This window comes from Octodon degus, unplaced genomic scaffold (genome assembly GCF_000260255.1).
Source record: "Octodon degus isolate 3935 unplaced genomic scaffold, OctDeg1.0 scaffold00051, whole genome shotgun sequence".
Taxonomy (NCBI): domain Eukaryota; kingdom Metazoa; phylum Chordata; class Mammalia; order Rodentia; family Octodontidae; genus Octodon; species Octodon degus.
The window spans coordinates 10,300,074-10,313,188 of record NW_004524627.1 but is presented as its reverse complement, the minus strand read 5'-3'; the positions used below and the strand labels follow the sequence as shown (position 1 = coordinate 10,313,188).

At 37.0% G+C, this 13,115-nt stretch overlaps 1 protein-coding gene across 1 annotated transcript in view; it reads right to left on the bottom strand.

Moving 5' to 3' along the window:
* Positions 1–1,539: 1,539 nt before the first annotated feature.
* Positions 1,540–13,115, bottom strand: part of Rb1 (RB transcriptional corepressor 1) — a 205,735-nt gene continuing 194,159 nt past the window's right edge. The window contains exons 21-26 of the mRNA XM_004633088.3: positions 12,952–13,065; positions 12,692–12,855; positions 10,501–10,531; positions 6,839–6,981; positions 6,266–6,315; positions 1,540–3,281 (exon numbers count right to left, since the gene is read on the bottom strand). Coding sequence (XP_004633145.1) covers positions 3,208–3,281; positions 6,266–6,315; positions 6,839–6,981; positions 10,501–10,531; positions 12,692–12,855; positions 12,952–13,065 — 576 coding nt within the window. The 3' untranslated portion in view covers positions 1,540–3,207. The remainder of the gene's footprint in view (positions 3,282–6,265; positions 6,316–6,838; positions 6,982–10,500; positions 10,532–12,691; positions 12,856–12,951; positions 13,066–13,115) is intronic.

Genomic DNA, 13,115 nt, shown 5'->3' with positions numbered 1-13,115 from the left:
AGAGTCTTTGCCAAGGTGACCAGCCTCCTGAATAGCTAGGAGTAGAAGGTATGTCCCACCGTGTTCACCACTTCCCAACAGTGTCACTCTGGGGATCCAGCTTTTAACAAATGGGCCTTTGGGGAATGTTTCACATCCAAACTATAGCACAATAATATATTTCTATATAGTATTTCCTCTTTGGAAAGTTTCAAGTTGTCCTGTAAGATCTAGTTAGTAAAAGGAAATTTCTATTGTCTTCATTCATGTTGTATACGCCATATTGGCCCCCAAATAAAGAATAGAGTAATCCTTCTAAAAGCAAGTTTCTGTGAAATTGTCCAAATAATAGAACTAGAATGTAAGGTCTTCCTTTCTACCATTTGTGCCAGAAAACTAGTGAAAAATAAATACATTAAGTTGGACATGTCCTTTAAATTAGAGTAACTGGAATGCTAAATTAATTACCAGAAATAAATTTTCCCGTCTGTTTAGTGTCATCAATGCTGCATGACTTTGACCTGACTTGCATGCCACACCTAAGATCCGCATCCAAGATGAACGCCTCCTACAGAGCGATGCCTGCTTCTCCTGTTTTGTGCGGCCTGCCTTGCTTTCTTTAGGAATAAGCATGCTATTGCAGATGGAAAGAGATACATTATCAACCAATAATTTTTAAAATTATATGCAAACTTGTGCCAGATGAATTTCATAAGGAGTTCAGAAGGATGATGTGATACATGTCACATGATAACATCATACCTAAGTAAGGCCTTGGTAAGTTCCCAATAATCAAATATGTTATTTCTGCTAAGAAATATGAATGTTCCCAGTAAACATGATAAAGATTATAGAAAGCCGTATGCCAATTTAAGTATAATTTTGATGTTATATGACTTTTAATATCAAACACAGAGAACCACTTTATTTTCAGATTTAAATGACTTAAAAAGCAGCGGTCCTGACAACAGTTAATAGGTGACTCCTAAGTTTCTGGCTTCAGGCCAGTCATATAGCTCAGTGGATTAAAGCACCTGCCATCAGGCTCAGGGACTAGGAGTTCGATCCCTGGGCCTGCCATGCCGGCCTCACCCCCCAGGAGCACTGAGACTGGGCATGGTGGCGCACCTGTAATCTCAGCTCTTGGGAGGCTGTAAACAGGCGGACCACTAGAGTCCAATCTAGTAGTGAGACCCTGAACACCCTATAGACCCTTCCCTAAAATACAAAATAAACTAAGATAAATAATAAATTTTTTTTAAAACTACATTTTGGCTTGATAAGTGTTTCATAAAATAGGGAAACACTAGACTAGAAACCAACTTTTCTGTTTGATTTTGGTTTACATTTTGAGAAACTGGAATAGGTAGAAATTGAGGGTTCAGTTGCTATGACAGCTTTGACTAGAAGTCAAAAGTGAAGAGGTGTATTTGGAAATGATCATCAGATATGCATGAAAGGGTGTGGACAAGCTACTAGGAGAAAGCGTATGTCCAGCAGGGAATAGTACTGCACTGAATACAAAATCACACCAGACCATTAAAACTCTTAACTAATTTATTTTAAAATAGACAAACTATTAATTGTAGAAAATAGTAACATAGCAATTTAAATGTACACTTTTAACGAGTACAAAAAAAAACAATATAGCATTATTTGAAGCCTTATTTAAGAAATCTGAATACATGGTATCTGAAATTCCTAAAACTGTCACTAATTCTAATGTGAACTTATTAAGAACAACAACAACAACAAAAAAAAAACCCAGAAGTATGGTGTGTCCTTGCCCTAACAACTGATTTGTATGATATTCATGCAAAAATTAGTGAAGGAATGGAGTAAAGCCTTCTGGTGCTTCTGTTATAAAGATAACTGTCCAAAGAGTATGTCTGCAACTCAAATTGAGCAAATAATATTTTCTTCTAACAAATGAGACCAGATTTCTTTTTTAAAAGAATTCTGTATTTAGACAAAGTGATTTTCCTAAATGCTAGCTGATGCTACCTTAAATATCACCTATTTTAAATTATTCATTCTCTAAATAAGTTAATCATACAAGACAGTTCACACCTTTAGGTGCAGGGAGGAAGGGAAGTGCCTCTTTTTCTAATGTGGATATATTGAAGCTTTTGCACAAACTCAAAAACATTAATGCCTAACTTGAAAAGACTGTTGCCTACTTGTAATGTTGAACTAAAAATAAGGTGGCTTTGGAACATGCCAGTGTTAGACCATACCTCACTTAAAATAGAAGATAAATAGGCAACTGCCAGTTCAAAAGATGACATGTACCATTCCAGAAAAAAACGTTAAGTCTTCCCAAATTTAGGAAGGCATATTAATTTATGTCTTGATTCTTAAGGACCCAGAAACATTAGAAAGTGCACTTGGGATATACTGTATTAAGGTCCTCTGCAGCAAAGCTCTTTCTCACACATTTATTTTTCAAGTACAAATTCAGAGATCTGAATGGGAACAATCCAAGAGTGCTATCCTCATTTTAAAGCAGAGTTGGATGAAAGAATAAGCTCTTATAAGTTCTGAGGTATGAAAACTGTGTCAGTAGTATGACAGTACTGTTTACACTTCGTTTTTTGCTTGTACTCACAAGCAGTTTTTTAAACAAGCACAAAGTACATCAGATTCCAATACTAAAAATAAAATCTAATGTGTAAAAATTAGTAATTTTTCCTCACAGTTTCTAATAATAATCTGTTTTGGGGAAGAGTTCAGGATAATTTCGGTGAATGGGCAAACTGCAGCTGGAAGACAGAACACAATTTCTAAGGGTATTCATGTTAAATTAAAAAAATATACATATAAATTAAGACAAGAGCAAACATCACATGTATGCTACAGGGAAGGTAGAGTAGACAGGGATGGGTCAGGACTCCCAGTCCAGTGAAGCCTTCCTATTCCTAAAGCACAGCAATTTTACTTTCATGTTTAGAAATGCAAACATTATCTGCTACAATTTTTAAATGGCAGGATTTACACAAGATTTTCAATCTTGTATAAGAACATAGATATACCATTGAGTACGACATTAAAAGTAGCTTAGGAATTACCCACACAAATATCCAACTTGCGTCTCACATTTTATTCTACAAAAAGAGCTGGAGATATTACATGTAGCTGCAAACAGAACCTGGAAGAATTATACAGTCACACCTATGAGAGACAAGGCAACAAGAGATGTATACGGTGTCCACTACATTCCTGAGATCCTCACTTTTCTTCCTTGCTTGAGGTATCCATGCTATCATTCATTTTCTGCTTTTGCATTCGTGTTCTAGTAGATGCTGGAAAAGGACAAAGAAGACCTGTGAGTAGCACTGACAGTGCAGAGCAAGATGGCAAGGAGCCACCAAACGTATCTTATGTCAAATTGGTGGAGTTCAGACCTTGCACAAGTAGTAGTCTCCAAAAAGTTTTAAATCTTATTTCCCGGGGCCGGGGAGATGGCTCAGTGGAATAAGCGCTTCCCTAGCAAATGCAAGGGCCTGAGTTCAATGCCCAGTTCCACCAAAAAAAAAAAAAAAAAAAAAAAAAAAAAAATCTTATTTCCCTGTCAATAAATTTTTTTTGCAACCATGTACCACCACAAAGTCTGTCAGTAAAGGTACATGTGTATAAGCCCTACAGTATTAAAATGAGATGAAATTAAAAATAAATAAAACTTCTCATACACTCTTTATGCTTCCCCCAGATGGTTTGTATGCTCCCATTCACCGCTTTGCAGAACTCTGTCCCACAGACAATGAGTTTAAGTCTAATATGTTTGAACAGACTAGAACCACGGGCCAGCTACTGGGTCTGCCAAAGTAAGCGGTGGCATTCTCTAGAAAGCTAGGGCTTCCCTGTGTTTGGACATGACTTATAGGTACTGCAAAGTTAAATTGAGCATAGAAATTTCTAAAATAATTATTAATTACAATATGGAAAAAACAACACTTATTTTAAGTTAAAAATTACTGATTTGACTTTAGTGGGTAAGCGGTGTAACTCAATAGAAGCCGAGAGGGAAGAAGGAAAAGGGCATAAAAGAAGAAAAGGAAGGAAAGAGGAAGGAAAGAAAAAAGGAAGGAAATTTGCATCTGGAAAAGAAAATAGCCAACAACTCTAGCCCGTTCGCCTCTTCCACTTGACCAGTCAGCACTGGATGATGATCTTTCTTGAATGCCATTTTATAGCAAACTAACAAGTATCTTGGAGAGTGAATTACTTGGCCTCAGGAGTCAGAGCTTCTACTGCTTTCCCCAATTTTCCAGCTATGTGTAGGCTTTGAACTTTGGCCTGGCACAGGAAACAGCATCACACGGAAGTGTGTCACAAGAAATACACTGATTATATAGCCATTGAACTTTCTCTAAGAAAATATGCATGTTTTTACAGCTTTCTGCTCCTTTTGAAATGCATGTATGTGAGCTCCAAAATGCTTTCAAATGTTTCTAAGCACATTATCTATTTCCATGTACTGGGAGGAAAGCCATAGCTATTGAAAAGATAGAACAGAAATATATTAGCTAATGTAAAATCCAAAATTGTATATATATATATATATATATATATAATCTCAGGATAGCTTAGGATAGAATTCCATTTGCAATAACATTCCTTTTTTTTTTTTTTTTTTTTTGGTGTTGCGGGGATCACAGCAAAGGTGTGGAGCACACTGTATAACCATCAATGGGACTCACAGCCCAACATTCCAAATTTGGGTCACTCTGAAACTTAGAAGATTATTTGTTATTCTCAAAATTCTGACATATAGTAATAGAAAAAGCTGATGTTTCGGTTTATTTTTGAGACAGGGTCTGTGTATCCAGCCCAGGCTGGCTTCAAACTTGTGATCTTCCTGCCGTAGCCTCCTGAGTGCTCAGATTACATGCTACCATATAGCCCAGCTATTTAGAAAACTTTTATTTTGAAATGTTTTAAACTGTGCACACTAAGGATGCTCAGTAATAGCAGAAAAAGAGATTATTCTTTAAATAAAAGTGAGAATGTTTAGAGATGATATGTTGGTAAAACCTCTCCCTGAGGTTTTCACATAGTGAAAATGCTCTCCAGGGCTGGTCAGATAGCTCAGCGGCATAAAGTGCCTGCTTAGACAGACACAGGGGCCAAGGGTTCGATCCCTGGCTTGCTGTGCCAGCCCTGCCCTGGGAGCACGCTGAGATGGTGACTGAGACTGCGTGTGGTAGCACGTGCCTGTAATCCCAGTGCTTGGGAGGATGAAAAACAGGAGGATCACTATGAGTCCGATCTGTGTAGTAAGACCCTATAGAGCCTGTACTGAATACATTAAAATAAAAAACAAAACAAAAAAAAAAACCCAAATGCTCTCCAGACTCGCTGGTACCTTCTGACCATATCCACTGCACTGAGGATGGAGTCAGGCAATGTTTCACTTCTTAGGCTTCCTGCATGGAAGACTATAGAAAGGGTCATTATGACCTCCTCTTTGCAGCATACCTTATCTACAAATATATGAGGTAAACAATATACTCCTGATTCAATTATATTCTAAATGTATAAGCAAGTCTGTTACTTAAGAGAAATAGCATATATCTCTATCAACAGATGAATGGATAAAGAAAATGTATTTATACACAATGGAGTACTACTTGGCCATTAAGAAGGATAAACTTATCTATGGGAAAATGGAGAACATGATCTTAACTGAAATAAATCAGACACATAAGCTTAAATATCACATGTTCTCTCTTATATGGGAAACCCAGATTAAAAATAAAGAGCAAAATAAAAATGGAAATAGGAGGCCAGTGAGATAGCTCAGTGGACTAAGCACCTGCTTAGGCAAGTGCAGGGACTGGGGTTTGATCCCTGGCACCACACGCTGTGCTGGCTCTGCACCCGGGCTCGCTGAGCTGGCCACAAGAGATTGGGCATGGTGGCGCATGCCTGTAACCCCAGCGCTGGGGAGGCTGAAAACAGGAGGATCACTGCGAGTCCAAGCTGCCTAGTGAGACCCTGTACCAAATACATTAAAAAAAAAAAAAAAAAAAGTGGAACTAGGGACACAAAACTTTCTCCAATGGGAAATGGATCAAGAGATGGAAAGAAAGGGGAAAAGAGGATGGGAAAGAGGATGAGAAAGAAATTGAGATGCTGTGTGCCTGTACCAGCCCCACACAGAGGAGGTAAGCACTATGTGCTGCAAACAGGTGCCAATGATCAAAACAAGGCATAAGCAAGTCTGATGCCTGAAGGAATTAAGTGTGTGGGCTTTTACACATACAGTAAACTGGTGAGTACTTACTCATTTCTGCTAGTTTCTGTTGAAATTTGGACTCCCCTGGAAGATGTTTACTGTAGATGGAAGAAAGCAAAATGTTTTGTTTTCTATGCCTAAGTGAAAAGCTCAAATTTAAAATACTATGGCATTTTCATGGATATTTTGTCATTACTTTAGTGAACTTTCATAAGCTTATGATCTGATAATCTAAAATAAAACTATCTCAAAATTATCATACCATAAATTTTTTCAAGGGTTCTTAAAAAATACAGTAGTTAATATTTCAAGTATTAAAATTTTACCGTTTAAAAAAAGAAAAAACAAATACTAATTTTTTTTTCTTTTCTACTAGGAATAGATTTTTAAAGACCTGATATCTGCACTGAGTTTCAGTAAATAGTGCTGATATTTGTTTGCATTTATGATTTTAACAGTGATTTTTAACTGTAGGCTACTTTCACAGCTATCATTTGTAGCCATTACACCTTCCATATAAAATTGGTATGAAGAGCGCTAGTCAGAGGCAGGGGCACCCTGAGATTTGACTCTCCCAGTGATCGGCTCAGCCCCTGAGAAACACTCTGGGACAGTTCCTACCTTCCATCTGCTTCATCTGATCCTTCGATGTCAAAGCGTAGTTTTTTCAGAGGTTTAGGAGGGTTGCTTCCTTCGGCACTTCTTTTGAGTACACGGTCACTGTTACCTACCATCTGATTTATTTTCTGGAACTTCTCAGAAGTCTACAAATTACAGATATTTTATTTTAAATCATTAAATGCCAGAATTTTCAAGTTAACCATAAATTGTGGTTTCAGGTATGTCATAAATTAAGCAGACATTATCTCTTCATTTTAAATTTCTGCTTTACTGGACCAAATAAGGAGTTTCAAATATTTCAAAATCAGAACAATTCCATTAATTCTGCCCTCTTCTTTAAAATCCATCTGTCTTTCCCCTCTATGCAGCTATTCTTCCTTTAACGCCTCTGCCTACTACTCAGAAAGCCCTGAGTCTTCGCTGTTATAACCTACTCTACCATCCTTTCCAGATGCAACAAAGCTAGGTCAGCTTTCTGGAACCGTGCTTTTAACATTCTTTTTGGGGGTGGGGGCAGGGAGGGATACTGGGGATAAACACAGGTCTTCACACTGAGCTAAATCTCCAATCCCCTTTATTTTTTATTCCTACTCAGAGTGTTGCTAAATCACTATATTATCCAGACAGAGCCATGTATTTCTGATCCTTCTGTCTCGGCCTCCCACTGAGGTGGAATTATAGGTATGTGCCACCATCCACAGCAGTGATTTTAGGGTTTTATATAGGGAGACAGTCATGAAAATTTGGTAAAATGTGCCAACTGAATACCAATTTTCATTCATTTTATGAGTATTATGTGGACAAGTCATATAATTTGCATATTACAAGCCACCACGGATATAGCATTGGTTGTAAAGAACTTCCTACTTCAAAAAGTGTTTTAAATCAAAAATTAAATATTCAAAAACTTCAAGATTTGACTTCAGGCAGTATCACTGAAGATGACTAGAGATATTTCCTGAGGGGCCATATATCACACCAAAACAAAAATTTGATAAGAACTACTAAAGTGGTATGCTACCTTATTTTACCTAATAGACAGATATGTGGAAAAAATTCTATGTTAGCTATCTGTTTTACAACCAGAGTGACTGTCTGTCTTAGAGATAATTGACAAGAGGATTAGCTTTGCCAGTTATGTTTCATTTTCCAAAGATCAAATGCAAAAACATGTTATGATGAAAAAATACTTTTACAGCACATATAAAGTGACAAAAAATCCTATGTCCTTTTTTGTGTGTGTGGAACCGGGGACTGAACTCAGGCCCCTTGCACTTGCCAGGGAAGCACTTTTTCTACTGAGCCATCTCCCCGGCCCCTCCTCTGTCCATATTAATAAGACTTTTGCCTATCAGCTTTAAAATATAAAATTGTACACAATATTTTCCCAGTTAGGTTAGGGATTATAAAAGTGTAGCTGGCAGCCTGTCAAATGCCTTGAGATCCTACTTCCTGGTGTTTACGCCCTCAGGTAACCCTCCCTGCCTTGAGTGTGGGTAGGATGAGTTAAGACTTCAGGCAATACTTGCTTATACCCAAGGCAATATGGCAAAGTAACAAGACAATGTGTCATTTTCAGGATTAGGTTACAAAGAGGCTGTGGCTTCCATCTTGTCCTTTCTCTCTCCCCTAAGGAATCCTTCCTTGTGCTTGGGCAAGTAGCACTATGGATGGACCCAAGTGGCAGGAACTGATGGCTCAGGCTGAGAATCAGGGAGCATCAGCTAGAACTGTATGAATAAGCTGACCAGTAGATTTTCTTCCAGCCAAGCCTTCTTCTGAGGGAGTCTGAGCTATCTGATACTTGGATCACAACTTTGAGAAGAACCCTGAATATGGCTAAATCTTTCTCAGATTACTGACTCCCAGAAACTAAGAATAAGAAATGTTTGTTAATTTTAGGGGCAATTTGTTTTGCAGCAGTAAGTTATTCAGGCAGTCTTCTCCTTATAGAATGAGCCAAGTCAGTGGTGGTGAATCTACGGCTGGATGTATCACTGAAAGCTCTAAAAGGTTTGCCATTCCTGGATCATGTAAGAAGCCAAACTCTCTGGCATGATAGGAAGGCATCACATATTACTATCATACACTGAATATGGGACTGCTGAGCTAGTGATATTCCACTAGTGACATTAATGGACAGCCAACAAAAGTAGTGTGTTTTTATCCTGGAATAACAGTTGCAAAGCTAAGCTTTCTCCTATTTCTTGGAACAAAGATCACCATATAATCTCTGTCACTTTCACTGGGGCAGGGTCTCATGTAACCAATTTCTAACCAAAGTATCAGAGAAAGAATACTATAAAAAATCTGACAGGACAAGCAAAAGTGCTTGCATGCATATGTGTTTATGTGTTAGAAGAAAACAAGTAGTTGGAGACAGGCTGGTAACATTAGATGGTGCTTACATAGCTCATTTCAAAACAGTCATATTCCTGAATTTCACACTGTTTTGTAAAGATTCTTATAAATTATATACACACAAATGTGATATCAAAGAAAGATACTTGATCTTTGCCTCCAGTTTCTGGTGTAGAGCCTCTAAAACCACTGGAATTTCCTGAGTGATTAAGGATGATAAGATACCCTTTGTTCTAACAAGGTGATGCGAGGTAGGCCCCCCTACATAGCATCAGGATGGGGGCTGGGTGCCAGAAAAATCCAGCCTTCATTAGAAGCTTGGGACTTTTAGCCCCACCTCCTAACTTCCAGGGTGGGGAGAGGGATGGAGACGGAGTTGATCAATTATGACTATGTAAAGAACTGTGCCCTTTTAAAATCTTTCCATAGCAGGGATGAAACAACTTCAGAGCAGTTAAATCCACAGAGACATACACTTCTTGTGAGACTCTTCTGGACCTCACCATGAATATCTCTTCATCTGTGTGGTCACATCTGTCCTTTATATAAATGTGTAATAGTAAGGAAAGAGTTCTCCAGAGTTTTGTAAGCCGCTGTGAGAAATGAGCAAACCCGAAAGGGATAGGTATTGTAGGAACATCTTGACTTTCAGCCAGGTCAGATGAGTGTATGACATAGCCTGGGGACACTTGTGCCTGCTGTCTGAAGTGAGGGAGGTCTTACAGGACTGACTTGAACCTGGGGGTCTGGCATTAACTCTGGGTAATCAGCAGTAAAATTAAATTGAGTTGTAGGCTACTATTTGTGTCTGGATTGTTGGAGAAGAGGCAAGTGTGAGAAAAATCCTCACATATTTGATGTCAGAAATTCTGTGAGTAAAAATAGTGTGCATATAAATATATATAATAATATATTATTACTATATTAATATATATTACATATAGTGTAATACATTGTAATATTATATATTACATATTATGAGAAGAGTTCAGAAAAGAGTTTGAAGTCTACTAATTACAAGTATGATTTTAAATTAAACCTGATTTAAAAAGAAATCTGATAGACAACTTCTATTTACTGTGACTGTATAAGGTGTTTGAATAACATTTTTAAATTTAAATTATAGAACTCTTTCATTTCTTTTATAGTTGTACCATATGTTACACTGTTTCAGATATCCACCTATTAAAAACCCTAAAAAAGGATAAATAATAGAGAGGTACACAAGAGTACTTTTATATTGCCAATTAGTTTTACTTAATATTCTCTGGCACTGTATTTCATAGAAAGAAAATACTCACCCCAAATGATTCACCAATTGACACTAAGATTCTGTCAAGATGAAATGAAAATTAGTGACGAAAATAAAATACAGAATTTGCAAACATACAGAGATGAACACAGATGTAGCATCCTGAGCTGTGAGAAATACTGAATCAGAGTTCTCTACTCTGCCACCACTAACATATTCATTCATCTGGAGCTTACAGTCACAGAACTAGCCTGACAGAACGTTTTCTTCTTAGGTTTTCATTTTTATTTTTTTTGTGGTGATTGGGACTAAATTCAGGATCTAAACACATGCTGTACCACACTGAACTTTATCCCTAGCCCTTTTAAGGCTTTTATTGTTGTTTTTCTTTTGGCTTTTTATACTGGGAATGGAACACAGGGCCTTGCACGTGCTAGGAGCTGCTCTATCCATAACTCTCTCCTTAGATTTTAAAAGCAAGAATTCTAGATCTGTACAAACATATTTTGCCTTTGTTCTATTTAAAGAAGGTAAAAGAAGTTTTTAAGTTTAACCCAGCAAAACTCTTCAAAAATCAGTAAATTTATTTCACATTGCTTCATTTGCAAATCAGGTTACTTATAATAAGCAGTAATGAGAATTCTAATTAACTTCTATAATAAAGGTTATTTATTATATGTCCCTGAATCAGAAATATCTGTAAATCTCTATCTGAACTATATAATTTATGATCTTGATAATAAAGCTGAAAAACAGCATTCCCTAACATAATGGCTTAAATAAGCATATGAAACTGGTACGTGGATTCACAGTCTGTGTCTTCCATTCCCTTTTTAAGTAGCCAGCAACCATGTAAAATATCTGATTAACCATCTGATTAAAAGTGTTGCATAAAGAATATTAAGATGCTTTCTTGATGTTTAACAAATGATTAGTTAAAATATATGACTTTTTTTTTTTTTTTTTTTTTTTTTTTTTTGAGACAGGTTCTCAGGCTGGCCCTGAATTCATTATGTATGTAGCCCATGCTGGTCTTGAACTCAGAGAACTTCCTGCCTCAGCCTCCCAAGTGCTGGGATTACAGGCATGAGCCACCATGCCCAGTTTGCATATGTGACTTTTTTTTGCTAAGGAACAACATAAAATTGACTCTTTAGCACCATAATATGGATTAGCATCATTAAAAAACTACCTAAGTATACATTTTTATGTGGCAGTTTCGGACTGCATAAATGTATGTAAACAGATATGGTATGGCATCGAAGGAGCTCATTTTCTAGTTGTAGGTATCAGTATACGGATAACCAACTATGAGAACACCAAATAAAAAAAGCAAGCTACAGGGACACACAAGAGCACCTTCATCATATTTTCATTATTTACTTAACATTTTCCAGTGGAGGTTGAAATTTTATTCACAAATGTACATTAGTCATGTCATTAAACCTGCCATACAGATATTTCTTAAAAATCTAACACAGCCCCTTCTCCTGTTTGCCTCTCTTGTCCATTCAGTACAACTACATGGGCTGACAATTTCTGAGATGAGACTACATTAACTAGTCTAGCTAATCAGCTTCTTACTCTACACAAATAAAATCAGTTTTAAACAGCCCATAATAACATATAATTAGTAAATTGAAGAACTTCAAAGCCTGAGAGCACTTGTGGTTGGATGTGGAAGATAATATGATGATTGGTTACTGTACAGAATATTTCATCTGAGCATTTAAAACAGCTTCACACTCATCACTTCCCTCATCTGCGGCACACGGTAATGTCAGAGGGCCACAGGCAGAATTTAGGATGGATCCCTGAACACTTAACTGCATCTACATTTAATGAGTCAGCTTCATATCTATAGCAGGCAAAATGGACAGGACCACAGAAAGAGCTACAGGAAATCCAGGGAGGTACAGAATAAAACCTGCAACCTAAAATAACCCGCTTTGTTTAACAGATTAACTACTTGCAAAAACATTAAAATGTTTTTTTAAATACACAAATTGGTTCTCAGACTGTCTACAAAAGAAGAGATCCCAGCAGCTAGGAAAATTTACTAAATCTGCAAAGTCATTCAAGAAAATAGACTTTCTTTTGTGTCAAATTCTTATCATGTCAAATATAAATAAGAAAATCAGACTCTCAACAAGGAGAGCTTTACATCTTTATGCTTGGATAAAAATGTTCCCCTCTTATGCTTGTTTGTTTTTTACTATTTCCTTAAGAGAAACACCAACCTTGATCTTGGAGTCATTTTTGTTGGCGTTGGTAGACCTTCTGAAATTTTGTATGGACTCTTCAAGGGTGAGATATAGATGTTCCCCCCAGGAATCCGTAAAGGTGAACTAGAAAACTTGTAAGGACTTCGAGGAATGTGAGGTATTGGTGACAAGGTAGGAGGCTATAGCAAAACCAAGAAAATAAAATTTTATTTAATGTTTCAGTGAGATTTATTTCATTATAATTAGCTTTCCCCCAGATGACACTTTCCACATACCCTCGTGGAAGCATACTGCAAAATGTTCGTTTTCAGTCTCTGCATGAAAACTGAGTTGTAGAATACTATAATGGAATCGTACTCCTCTTCTCTTATCAAAACTCTTTTGAATGTCTGAAGAAGAATAAGAAAAATACTTATTAAATAAACTTAATAGTTTCTCT